A 14,503-nucleotide genomic window follows, 5' to 3' on the forward strand; every position below is an offset into this window, starting at 1 on the left:
CATCAGAATACAGGTGATCAGAGCAACTGCTCCTGCCCTCTCCCCCATCCCTCCCCCCCTCTCTCTCTGTGTTGGAAACAATCCTCCAGCAATCACTATTGTGTTGATGTATTGTGTGTATTGTGTTCTCACATTTAAGAAGCACAAAAGGATAGTAATATATCTTCAGGACACTATATAAGCCCCCTGCCATGAGATTTAGAGCCTCTGATCACAGCGTGTAGGGTTCCCATGACATACTGAATACACGAAGTAATACATTGTGTACAGGACATACTGAATACACAAAGTAATACATTGTGTAAAGTCCTGTAACTTTAATTACCTTTATACTGTCATGTGCCTAATCTGAAGTGTAAAGCTCATTTCAGTCACATGAACCCAGTTCAACATTGCAATTTTCATAATAATGACAATGTGTATCTGATGTTCCATTTTACCTTAACAAAGGTCAGTCATTTATAAAAGTACACTCTTTTTCATTGATCTTTATTCATGTTTTACTAATTTTTGTAGTGTTTCTAAACATTTGTACTAGTGTTAAAATCTACTGCCCTATATACTAGAGACCAGAAAGTGACATCAGCCACAACTCCCGGTGATAAGAATAATGCTATGTTGCTTACATGGCATTCACATCACTCACAAAACATAAACTATGAAAAGATGAGCCACAATAAAAATACAAAAACTTTACAGAGTTAGAGAACTACCCAAACACTACAACACATATCACTTTATTTTATTTTTACCAGTGTGATCTGACATATTCGACTAAATCTCCTGGAAGTCCCACCTTTCACAGAGTTATCTTGGTCCCAAAACTGTAAAACAAAAAGTTTTTACACTCTTTAACATATGAACTAAATTTAATTTAATTCAGTTTGTAATGTTGTTATCCACTGGATTGTTTTACCCATCTGAATACTAAATATAACACAGGAGGTGTTACTGTCTCAATATTTATTTCTGACACCACACACTAATAAACGAGAGGGCATATTACTAGATACTTTAACAAGTATGATGACGGAACAAAAAATACTATCCATCAAGTAAGCAAAGGAATTTTATTTTATTTTATTTTTTACACCAGCAGTTGCTAAAGGTAACTGGTGATTGTAAGGTTTGCCTAATTCTGCAATTAATGTCAATCATCAGAAGGTGGCAAACAAAATGTACCATTACAAGTATTACAATAAATAATTGTAGCAACCATAAGAGTATTCACAGAAACACATATGAAGCAGTACAACTGAGTATACTTTAACTGGCAGGATTCTTCACGGCTGAAATGAAAATACTAGTCAAATGCTGTGAAACAATTTTGCTGTATATTTTGTTTGTTAGTTTTCAATGAAAATTAAGATGTGTTCTTGTAGTATACGAAGTGTACTTATATCACAGACCTCCCAGTTTCAAGTTGTCTGCAAACTAAGGTTAATTTTGGAATCACCACTTATTAACTTACACAATATTAACATTTTTTTGGTAGAAAGCATAGAAAATGCCCCAAGGAATTGGAACTAATAAATTAAGTCATCAGAACCACTTATTGTTAACAATGGCAAAATCTGTGAGCTAAACACACATTATTCTCTCTTTAAAAAAAGTGGATGAAGAACTGTGTCTCTGTTAGGGATGTCCTCACTATTAAACTTATTTTTCTGTGAGCAAGAGACCAGTGTTGGTTTTTCCAGCCAACTGCCAAAAACAGATTAATTACAATGTATCTATCTCAGCAGTTCATATGGCCCTGGCATTGGTCCTTCAGTAAATTAAAAATAGTGCCCTGCTTGTTCCTACATTCTAATGTTTTTTGCTGACTGTGTAAAGCTAAGACAACTGTACTTATGGACCAACACATCTTCAATTAATTTCCGAAGACATTTTTATGAGGCAGTATCTTTGATGCACCGTGTCAGTTCTTTACACCAAACAGGGACATTACTCACTCATGAACAAACAGTAAGTGTTTCTGATATCAACGTAAGTAACAGGTCTGTTAAAATTATGTTCACTTAAAACTCACTAGAGAAAAAAATCTGTCGTATTCTTACCATAATTTGGAAGAAGGGATGGTTAAGGGCTTCTTTAATACTGATTCTTTCATTTGGATCAACTACAAGCAGTTTCCGTATTAAATCCTTTGGGGGCTCTGGAAGATAAAACAAATAATTTCACCACGTTATTTGTAAATATGACAAATTTAAAAGTGAATAATTAAAAGCCTTAGTAGAAGTGTAACTACAAAATATCTATTATAAATGTTGTGGGAAAGTTCTTGCAGAATGTAAAGGAGACAACTGGGCACCAAAAAGCAGAAGTGTTGAGTTGTCGATAGCCACACACAAAAGAAGGAAAACATGCTAGCTTTTGGAGTTTTGACGAGCTACAGTATGTACACACCCACATCCATACACATGCACACAGACACGCACACACACACACTCTGAAAGCTAGCAAGTTTTCCGTTTTTTGTGTGTGCCTATTGACAAGTCAATTCTTCTGCTTTTTGCCAAATGGTCTCCTTAAATCCTAAAGTATAAAATATCTATATAACAACACTGTGTAACATTTTGAAACTTTTTAAATATGTATAATGTGACAAAGCCATAAGTGTGTGTGTGTATGTGGGGGAGGGGGGTGCGGGGCGTATGCGCGTTTTGGCGAGGTGGATAAGCTTGCACATATATATGTGTCCTCTAACTTGTGGCCGTCAACAAAGCTTCCACTATTTGGTAAGTTGTCTTCTTTACTCTAGAGAACTTTTTACATTCAGCCAAAACTATCCTTACCAAAACTGATGCAGTTAAGTTTACAGGAAGTTTATATTCATTAATAGAAACTACACCAGCATAGACAATCAAATATTTTGCTTTAAACAGCTTTCTGTGTTTCTCTGAACCTGAACCACCTATTTAAATTCTTTCACAAGCAACATGAAAGCCATGTCACATTTCCATGGCAGGGCCATTATCATTAACAGGTAAATATACCTTCTATTACTGTTTCTATGACATGGTTAATGTAGCATGCAAGCACTGTGATGTATGATTGAATGACTGCATTTATTTTATTTGCTGTTTCCAAAATGATGATTTTTTCAGCTGCATTGCTCAGTTTGGCATCATGTTTACCATGTACAGCATCAAACATCATCAAAGTTATTGATGGGTGTGTAGTATAATTAAATCTCTATTTCAGTTACAAGCCAAGTTAGGGATACATTGCCCACATTAATCTAAATCAGAAGATGTAATAGAAAGGTCAAAGCAGAAAAAGGGGTGAGAAAATGTGGAGGTTTGGGCATGGAGGGAGGGAGGAACGATATCTGAAGGAAGCCATTTTTATGAACCTGTTGCTGAGAAAACCTTTATTCACTTTACTCAAATTTAACATATATCAGGTTCACTTTCAATGCTACCTTTGCTGGGTCCTTGTATTTTTTGCTCTGTGTGATGATCTTTTCCTTTGTCCAGTTGTTTTTTCTTCTCTTTGGTGATGTACTTTCACTTTTTGTTATCTACTTTCACTATCTCCACCTGGCAATCTCCCTTTCTTGTCTGGCCGTTGTTTTTCTCATTTGGTGGTTTTCTAGTTTCCTTTTCAGCAAACTTTCAGTGTATTCAATGACTACCTCCTCCTGTAAACTTATTTTACTATCAGTTATTTTCTGCATGTCTCCCAGAGGCCAACTGGCCAATTTGTCTACATCCTATACTGAGACTTTTTAACTTATTCTAGTCCTTTTTCTCTTCACTTGCCTTCCTTCTCACATTTCGTCACCAAATTCATCTTGTTTTCTAAACCTAAATCACAATATCTAACTCCTTCCACAAGTTTGCCCCGTCTCTAACCAAAAAACAGCATTTTTACTCTTCTTCCTGTTCTATTCACCCTTTGATACCATTCCTAAAAGTTTCAGTATCCAGTTATGACCCACACTTCCACTAATCCCTTCCTAACGACGAACTGACCAATCCTCAGCATTACCCTTAAAACAACCTCTCATCTCGAGGTTGGGAATGATCTGCTCCATCTTTCCAATCTACCCCGTTTTTTCTCCATGAGGATGCAACCAACAGATTTGATTTATGTTTTTAGCTGGGTATATTTGGGTATGGGAGTTAGCCTTTTGACGGTAAATTTAGGCCAGTAGTCTGCCTCCTTGTAGTTCTGTAGTTGACTCAAGTAAATAGTTTTGCATACTGACCTGTTGTAAGGGTGGTTGTATTGTGCACTAAATAAGAAATTCCAAGGAAAGAAATGAAGAAAGAAATCTGTCAGTTGGATAAGTAACATTTAAACTCATCACAAAGAATCCAGGAAAGTATGTTTTTAAGGACCTCCAGAGAAACACAGTCATTCTGCTGAAGGGTTTCAGAACATTGCTTGAAAAGAGAGAGGAAGTTTTAGTACAACTTTGTTCTGCAGTGAGTTGAATTACTTTTAAAGCACACCAGAGAGAAACTTGTGGAGTTAATAATGTTTTCAAACTGAATTTTGAATGGTTTTAAAACAATTTTTAAGGATTTATAGATTTCTTCCTACCTTAATTTCAACCAACCATGTTGAGTTCCAAATTGACAACACTTCTATTGTAAGAGAGTGTATGAAGGATCAGAAAAATAGCAACTTACATTTGTGTCATCATTAATCAAAGTCAGCCATCTTCCAAAATACAGTAGGAAAATCAGTATACATTCATTCATGAAATGGAATCCATCAGTGTGAAAAAGAGGAAGCAACTGTGAAAAACTCTGGCTGAAACTGCAAAACAAATGTGAGGGTATGAGAGGGTGGGGGGAATGCTGCCAACATAACTGCCACCATCCAGTTGACTCAGATAGGACAGAACATCAAGACAGAGAGCAGTGGGGAGAACTGAACTACTTTAGTACTGAAAATACAATCTTGCCCAGTCTACCTTCTACTGCCAATTTGACAGTTCAGAGAGTGACACTAGAGCAGATCACAGTGATTATGAAAACTGTGAAATCCTGACAAATTATTTTAAGTCACTCCTCAACACCTACCAGCACATCTGACAACAAACTACTTTAAGAAAATGCAGGTGTCCATTCCGAGTCATCTTCAGCCAAAAAGAATGAACTTACTCATCAACAACAATGCACAGGATAAAGAATTAACAGTACAAGAGAGTAAGCTGGAGACAAATTGCTGATAGCCTTATGGGCCTTATTTAAAAGATATGAGAAAACAAGGCTTATGGGCCTCATTTAAAAGATGTAAAAAACCAAGATCTTCCAAATGGTTGAGTATGTGCTCTTAATTCCTCCCACTCTGTAAGAAAGGTAAGGAACTACTGAGCCATCTACCTCTAGCTTATTTTCCATGAAATTCTCTCAAATGCTCTCCAGAGTAGAGTAGAGTAGAGTAGAGTAGAGTAGAGTAGCATAGCAGCTAGGTCCACAACTGGGGCTGAGTAAGGAAGAATAGTGGGTGAGACTATGGGCACACATTTGAGGATGCCAATCCAAATCCCCATTTCACCACTCAGGTTCAAATCTTCTGTGGTTTCCCTAAAATGCTTGAGGCCAATGCTAGGATGATTAATTTTAAAATACAACTAATTTCCTCTGCATTCCACCTCTAATGACATAATCAATAGAATGTCAACCCTAATTTCCCTTTTTTCTTTTCTCAACTGGGAGAGTACTAAGAAGAAAGGACATTCATGTGTAGGACATATGTTAAATAGGAACCACTTACACTTGATGCTCAAGAAGATATATGTTTCAACTGATCGACTCCAATGCTTAGTGGAGTTCAAAAGTCAAGTCATTTTCCTGATTCAACCACTAAGCAAATCAGCCAGCTTCGGGTAAAAGTTGAAAGTGTGAAGTTACAAATCTCAGTTGGACATAAAAAATCCTGTTCAACAGCCAACATGTGAGCTACAAGCAGACTAAGGAAAATTGAAGAGAATTAGAAAATTGAAACATCTAGCTCTGGACTCATGGCCATGGCACCATATACTCATTCCTTCACAGCCTCAACAACTCTTCCATCTGCTTCACTTGGTCCTCCTCAACTCAGGACAGCACCTTCCTGGAGGCTGACCATCTCCTCTCTGATGGCTCCATCCACACCTCTGTCCACATTCAACTCACCAACCACCAACAGTACTTGCATTTTAGACAGCTGTCATCCCTTTCACACAAAAAATCCCTCCCATACAGCCAGGCCACTGGGCACGACGTATCTGCAATGTTAAGAACTTCCTTGCCCAGTATGCCAAAGGTCTCACAGGCCTTCACTCACACACACACACACACACACACACACACACATATTATTGACCAGACCTAGGCCAACAACAGATTTCCCATGCCGTATCCCCGGCACACCCCTAATCCTCGATCACCCTCCAAACATCAGCTACAAAGGACTGTTCCCTTCATCACCTTGTACCAACCCCGACTAGAAAAATTGACTACATCCTTCGTCAGGGCTTTGATTACCTATCATCATGTCCTGAAATGAGGGACATCCTACCCAGCTACCCAAGATCCTTCCCACTCCTTCTAAAGTGATGTTCCATTGCCCACGCGACCTCCAAAACATCCTAATCCATCCCTATGCCACTCCCAACACCACCCCTTGCCACAGGAATCATATTCTTGTGGAAAACTCGGGTGCACCACCTGCCCAAACCACCAACACAGCACTTCCTATTTCAGTCCTGTCACGAGCTTAACCTAGCCCATCAGAGATTGGGCCACCTGTGAAAGCTTTTTATACTGGTATGACTACTAACCAGCTGTCTACTAGGATGAAAGAACTGCCAAACTATGGCCAAGAGCAAAGTGGACCATGCTGTGACAAAACATGCAGCTGAACATAATATGCTTGATTTCAATGGCTGCTTCACAACTTGGGCCTCGAGATCCACCCCACCACTTCCAGAGCTTTTCTTAACTGTGCAGATCCGAGTTCCTCACAATATAGTCTCAGCTCTGCTAATCATCCAACAACTTAGGGTAATGTACTTTCCCCACACTCTCCACCCAAGTTTCCATCCCCTCTGTCCTACACCTCTGCCCAATTCAAGTCCCCTCACACTCACTGTACGCTGCTCTCTTTTTTCTCCCCTTCTCTGCTCTTCTCCTTTTTCTGTCCCCCTCCCCCCTCACCCTACAACCACTGCCACTGCCTTGGCCTGCCACCTTATGGTGCCTCCAAGCTCCACATGTGTGTGTGTGTGTGTGTGTGTGTGTGTGTATGAGAGAGAGAGAGAGAGAGAGAGAGAGAGAGAGAGAGAGAGAGAGAGATGCACTTCCTTGTGTGAATGTGTGTATGTTTCCATTCTGAAAAATTTTGAATGAAATTATTTGCACTGGCTGTCGAATACTTTTTATTAAGTCACAACCAGTTCCACGTCAAGTGAAGATGCGTCCTCCAGTGACAAAGATTCTTTTTGTGCTAAAAATGAAAGAGATAGTAGAACCTCGCCACAAGCAGGACGATGGTTGAGGACCAGTGCTCTCTGTGTAACAGTCTTTTCTTTGTACCACTCTGCTACTCAATGTGTCATCTTTACTGTGAGCAGCACTCTACCATTTTCATAATACGGTAGATAATGCAACCTGAAGTTTCCATTGTTTGAAATGTTCAGAATATTCAGAACCAAACATTGCAGAAGGGGTAACCTTTCAACACACATGAAGAAACTGGAAAGGCTTTCCAGCTAACCAAGCGGTTCTCCAACAGAAAGCCAAATCCATGAATGACAAACTACTACACTACTGTAAGAACAAAGGTGCTATACAATGAATAAAAAACAGCAACACAAATCTTAGGACTAAAGAATGAGCACTTGGAAAAATAACAATGACAACATAATTTCAAAGCCACAGACCCCCCCCCCCCCCCCTCAAGAAAATTAACTAAAATGATTTAAACAAAAAGAAATTGACAGAATTTGTTCTTAGTTTTGGGATTAAAAGATCAAATTGAGTCAGTTTTCCAGGAGGGGGTGACAAATGAAAATGTAAAAGGATTTCTCAAAATTATCGCTCTGGTGGAAATATTAGAGTAGGAATATCTTTGGAGTGAGCATTTGAATGAGTGGAACAGGATTCATCTCTGTGAGATACACTGCTACCCAGGTAATGTGATTTCGGGACTGAAGATATTCGACCGCAAAGTACTCGGCAGATTTTGTAAACAAGTTTTACAAGCAAGAAGTTCAAATACTAACAATAAAATATACTGATCACGTTGGTACACACCAGAAAAGAAAAGTACTCTAGCATAGATTTGTAAACTATAGCTTCATAACAAGATTTAGAGAAAAATTGTGGGGGCAATACCATGGAGAAATTTTAAAAGGTGACATTCTAGAAGGAAAACTTTTTCTTAAACATATTCCAACAGCAATACAAATCTTGCTTTGCACTACACCAAATAAAGGAAAAACTGAACAAAGGCAGGAATAAGAGGTGAATAACTCCTGCGATTAAATTATCATGTACGAAGAAGATAGAGCTCTACCTAACTCAGAGTACAAGCTGTAGCCAGCATCTGGAACTCCATTACCACCAGGAATGTAAAATTAAAAAGGCAAAACATGGTAACACTTCCGAATTATTCATTACTTCTGCACACTGGAAGAGAAGGTAGGACCCACTAACAAACAACCAAACACAGATGCACAAGATTTCTTTGTGATGACTTTGCATGTACCACCAACTTACAATATTTTCAGAAATACAACCCCTATGGAGTACACAAAATTCATCAGATCACTAAAATGTAGTGATTCAGCTGGTTATGCTATGATGAAGTTCCTAGCAGAATATTAAAATCCTGTGCCGACTTGACAGGATTATGCTCAAGCTATCTTTATAACCAATCAATGACTCAGAGCATACTTTATCAGACATTTAAATGTACTGTTGTAACAACCATTTATTGACTACAGCTCTACAAATGGCCTTTCACTACTGACCTATTCCACTTCCGCCTGTTTTCAAAAGCGATTCAGAAAGCAGTCTATAATGGAATTTTGGCTCATTTAACTGAGCACTTAACTGTCTCCCAGTTTGGGGTTTATAAATTACTCCATAGACAGAAAGCTAGAGAAGAAATGGTTCAAATGGCTCTGAGCACTATGGGACTTAACATCTATGGTCATCAGTCCCCTAGAACTTAGAACTACTTAAATCTAACTAACCTAAGGACAGCACACAACACCCAGTCATCATGAGTCAGAGAAAATCTCTGATCCCGCCAGGAATTGAACCCTGGAACCCGGGCACGGGAAGCGAGAACGCTACCGCATGACCACGAGCTGCGGACAAGCTAGTGAAGACTCACAAATGAAGTCCTGGCACGGCTAAACATGAAAAATTATACCGTTGGTATATTTTGTGACCTTACCAAAGATTTGATTGTGCGGACCATAAAATTCTACTCAGGAAACAAAAGTGTCATACCATTAATGGTATCCCCTTGTACAGACAGTGTTTTAACTTCGTAACAGAAAGCACAATGTCTAATCTACAGGTTGTGTTCAAGACATGCAGCCATGGGGAAACACAACATGTGGAATGAGACAAGGATTGGTACTAGTACCACTATTGTTCTTAACTTACATAAATGATTTTCTAATTACTTTAAAGGGTGGTTCCAAAAAGAGCGTATTAATCAGAAATCTAAACTCAGTCTTACCACACACAGCTTAGATCCTATCTGAGCAGCCCTGCAAGAAGTTTAGAGCAACTCAAATCTCACAGAGACTCACACTATGCAGTTTTAAACAAGGAAGAAATACCTGATAGCACCAGATGTAGACATTAAGGATCATACACTAAACGAAACACACAGCATATAATTTCCTCAAAGTTAAAATGGAATTGACAGATAAACTAATTAAAAATATCAGTTCAGCACATGCTGACCTAATGACAAGAGTGTACGCATATTTTGTGTTGTTCACTCCTTGCTATCTTATGGAATTATCTTCTGAGTCAGTACACCAACAGTAAATAAAGAGTTTATTTGGCAGAAGCAAACAGTAAGAATACTGCGTAAAGTAGATAACTACTTTGTACAATATCTCACAGAAGCCTTAACGACCTCTGAAGTCTTTCACTCACTTCCCAATATATTTACTCCTGGATTACATTTTATGCTGACAATAAAAATCAATTTCAGCTGAATTGTGATTTCCACAAACAAAATATAAGACACAAAAATAATTTTCACACAGACAACACCAGGTTTTTAGGGTTCAAAGAGGAGATAAGAATTCTTATGTAAAGGTATTAAAACAAGTTTCCAGCTAAAATAAAGTAAGAAGTCAGGAGACCCATCCAGTTCAAAATTACAAGCATGTTAGTGAGCTGCTCTGCCAAGAAATTAACTGAATATCTAGATTCAGGAACTAAAACATTTTGTTAGATGCACGGCAAGCTGCAGTGTTCGTTCTAATAACAAGATGACCTGGCACACAACATTAACCTTAGACTTTTTGCAGATGATGCAGTTATCTGTAATGAAGTATGAGCGCTGACTGAAAAGTAACGCCTCCACATCCGTAACTCTTCAGCAGTTAGCAGCATTAGTACGTGGCAGGTACTGGCTTGTTCAATAGCCTCACTTCTACAGCTCCAGTTGTCAGGCACTGAACAGTTGTGTTGTTACTGTGTAAAGTATGGAACGCAGCGCAAACGGTTGTTCAATGCAATCTAAGCAACGTGCAGTCATTGAGTTCTTAACAGCAGAAGGTGTCACCCCAAAGGACATTCATCAGAGAATGAAAGCAGTTTATGGTGATTGTGTTGATGCGAGTACTGTGCGTCGTTGGGTAAGTTTAAAGATGTTGAGGCGGGAACATCTGACCTTCATGACAAACAAAGAGTTGGACATCCTGTGACAGCAATCACTGAGACTTCAGAGATTGAATCTACCACCATATGGCGTCCTCCATACAATCCAGATTTAGCACCGTCTGACTTCCATCTTTCCAGATAATGAAAGACGATCTGCGGGGACATCATTATGCTTCTGACGAAGACGTTGAGAGAACTGTGAAACTGTGGTTACGGAAACAGAGAGTCGACTTTTTCCGTGACAGCTTCAGAAAACTTGTTCATTGTTGGCAGAAATGTACTCAATTGGCTGGTGATTATGTGGAAAAATGAATATTGGTAATTAAAGATCACATTCTACGGATTATTAAAATTTTTCCATCCAAACTCAGTTAATGAGGATGGAGGCATCACTTTTCATTCAACCCATGTACTATCTGAAAAACCTACGCAAGTATTACACCACATCTTGATAATATTTCAAAGTGGTGCAACTCACTTTAAATGTCCAGAAATGTAAAATTATGCCCTTCACAAAAGAAGTAAACACAGTATCCTGTGACTATAATAGGGGGTGTTCAAAAAGTCTCTCTGCAGTGCCATATAATTGTTAGCCACGCGTGCCGTATGCCGCGTGAATATACCGAAATGAAACTCGGTGAAATACAAGTTATTAATTTATTGACTATTCGTTTTTACTGAGATAAATGAAACAATGGAATGTTGGGAGAGTCCACTTGAAGGGAAGTAACCCAGGCAGGCACACAATCATACGGCACTGCGGAGAGACTTGGTGAACAAGCCATATCAGTGAGTTGCACTTGGAATGAGTCAACTCATACAAATACCTGGCTGTAAAAATTTGTAGTAGGTTTGTTTGAGATACTAGATGTAGTCAAACAGGTACTGAACTGGTTGATGCTCTAATATAGATATAAACTATCCTGTGAAAACCCAAGTACAAGGTTTCAAGAATTAGCATTCACTGGGGATTTAGTTATATACGAGGGTTGTCCACAAAGTAAGTTCTGTTTCTATTTCTATCCGTGGCAGCACTACAATCACAGTTCTGAGCATGTGCAGCAGTTACTCTGATTCAAGTAGAAGACACGTATGCCATTTTCAGATCTCTGCTGCCGACGTGTTCTTTGTAGTGCTTCTTTATAATGTCAGCCGTAATTGAAAATGCTGCCGCATGTGAAGTCATATCTGCGATTCATTTTCTAAATGCGAAGAAAGTTAAACCACAGGAAACTCATCGGCAAGTCGGCAAGGTTTACGGACAAAGTGCTATGAGTGATTCAATGGTTAGGAGATGGGTCAGACTGTTCAATGAAGGATGTGATCAAGTCCACGATGAAGAACAAAGTGGACGCCCGTCTGTGGTTACTGTGAAGAAGGTGATTGTTTTCTTCTTGGATAGTCAAGGGGGATGAAACTTCGGTATCGTATGACACCTCTGAAACAAAATGGCAATCGATGGAATGGAGGCACACTTCATCCACAATGAAGGTTAAGCCTAAGCAAATCTTGACATCTCGAAAAGTCATGTGCACCGTTTTTTGGGAGAGAAAAGGCATTTTGCTGATCGATTTCTTACCACGAGGCCAAACAATCAATGCACATGGTTACTGTGAGAACATTAAGAAATTGTGTCACGCAATACAGAACAAGTGCCGAGGATTACTGTCGAAAGGTGTTGTTTCTTTCCACGATAATGCCCAATCTCACACGGTGAATATGACCAAACAACTTATACGGGAATTTCACTAGGATGTGTTTGATCATCCTCCGTACAGCCCGGACCTCGCTCCTTGCGACTTTCGTCTCTTCTTACACGTAAAATCTGTCTTTGGTGGTCAAGACTTCAATGATAATGACAAACTGAAAGAATATGTTACCCCATGTTTGAATACACAGGCGGCAACCTTCTATGAAGAAGGCATACAAAAACTTGTGCCATGCTATGACAAGTGCCTACAAAATTTTGGAAGCTATGTACAAAAGTAGTTTAACAGCTGTAGATTTTTGTACAATAAATATTTTTTCTGTATCTGTACACGTTTGTTTTATATAACCAAACGGAACTTAATTTCTGGACATACGTTGTATTAAGGACCACAAGGAGAAGATTAATTTAATTACAGTGCACACGGAGACATTTAAGATATCATTCTTCCTGCATGCCACACACAACTTGAATGGGAAGAAGCCCCAATAAGTGGTAAAGGGAAGTAGGTGAAGAACCTTTCGCAGAGTACCGATGTTAAGCTATGTGAGAAATAGTAATGGGGTTTTATAAATAGACAAGAAAAAAATTCTTGAATTTCCCAGTTAGAAATACACTTTTTCCTGTGTGAAAGTACGATTTTTTCCGGATGAAGTGACAGTGTACTTTCCTTTGGAGCTATAAAGCTTATCAATCCCTTGAAAGGTAATGATTTTATGAACTGTTGTTGAACTTCCTAGCACTTTAAGAAACGAAACCCAGCAAAAAATTATTTATTTTGGAAAGAAGTTTGTCGTGTGGCAACACGTACAATGCGTATTTTCTTATTACACAAGTATAAATGTGAGTTAAAATAAATACAGAAAGGTAGCTTTCAAAGCACTGAAATTGAGACTGTGCTGAGTGATGCGCATTTGTTAGACAATCTTAGCTCACATCATGTGATGTCACCAGCCAATGACAGCAGATATTCAGAGCATGGGACACATGATACAATCAGCCAATAGTGACATCACTGTTACGTAACGTGAACACACAAATAGGAAAAGTTAATGGTTTAAATTAATATACAATCAGTATACTTACAACAAAAGCTAAGCTTTCATATTTTCTGTTGGTCTTTTTAGTGTGTGTTGCCATTTAAGATATACCAAACAGAAACACACCATAAAATTTTAAATAATGGCACAAATAGTTGGCCTTGTGAGTCCGAAATTTTTCTAAGTGGCTGGTCCTTAAAATGTTAAGTTTTGAATGAGAGTCAAATGCTCCAAGATTTAAGAAATTCATCACAAATTCTCACGCATAATATAATTGATCTTGCATAAAAAGAAATTTACTTTGAAAGTAACACTTCTCCAACAACTATACGCAATATTTTCATGCAGTCCATTAGAAATATACACAGTTGTGACATCACGCTCATCAAAGCAGTTTGTTGTCCTAAAGCCTTTGACATATTTTGCTGTTGGCAGGTCTGTGTGTGGACCTGTGTTTTGTTGTTGTAAAAGGAACATTTTCTTCGGAACTAAAGTTTTATTTTGATGTTATTCTCTTGTTTATGTTTTACTGCTGCAGTATTATTCTGCAATCATGGCCTGAAGTAAAATTCTTTGATGAAGTATCAGTTCTTACCACTCAAAATAAGAAAAATTTAATGGAAAAATAAAGCAATAAAAATTCCCAGAATTCTAATAAAGTATCACTTTTTTGTGGTTGAAAAAAAGTTCTGTGTTTTTCCCATATATCCCAGTGCGTATACGTCCTGAGTAATGTACTGTAGGCAGGAATCAGTATTTAAAGATATAGGCAACTTTTTTCTTTGAAAAAGACTAGTGTAATGAAGTAAATATTATGCTCTAAATAGAAGATAAATGGCAGCTATTTAGTATATCTTAGGAGGTAACAGATTTTTTAAAGCAATAGATTTCTT

At 38.3% G+C, this 14,503-nt stretch overlaps 1 protein-coding gene across 4 annotated transcripts in view; it reads right to left on the reverse strand.

Moving 5' to 3' along the window:
* The window catches only part of LOC126100127 (phosphorylase b kinase gamma catalytic chain, skeletal muscle/heart isoform), a 138,487-nt gene that overhangs the window by 34,657 nt on the left and 89,327 nt on the right, over positions 1 to 14,503 (reverse strand). For 3 of the 4 annotated variants that reach the window (XM_049910661.1, XM_049910660.1, XM_049910659.1), the window contains 2 exons: positions 2,061 to 2,158; positions 753 to 824 (listed from right to left, as the gene is read on the reverse strand). In XM_049910661.1, coding sequence (XP_049766618.1) covers positions 753 to 824; positions 2,061 to 2,158 — 170 coding nt within the window. The remainder of the gene's footprint in view (positions 1 to 752; positions 825 to 2,060; positions 2,159 to 14,503) is intronic. The other variant, XM_049910662.1, reaches the window with a different exon arrangement.

The sequence above is a fragment of the Schistocerca cancellata genome, chromosome 9 (genome assembly GCF_023864275.1).
Source record: "Schistocerca cancellata isolate TAMUIC-IGC-003103 chromosome 9, iqSchCanc2.1, whole genome shotgun sequence".
In the NCBI taxonomy this organism is placed as follows: Eukaryota; Metazoa; Arthropoda; class Insecta; order Orthoptera; family Acrididae; genus Schistocerca; species Schistocerca cancellata.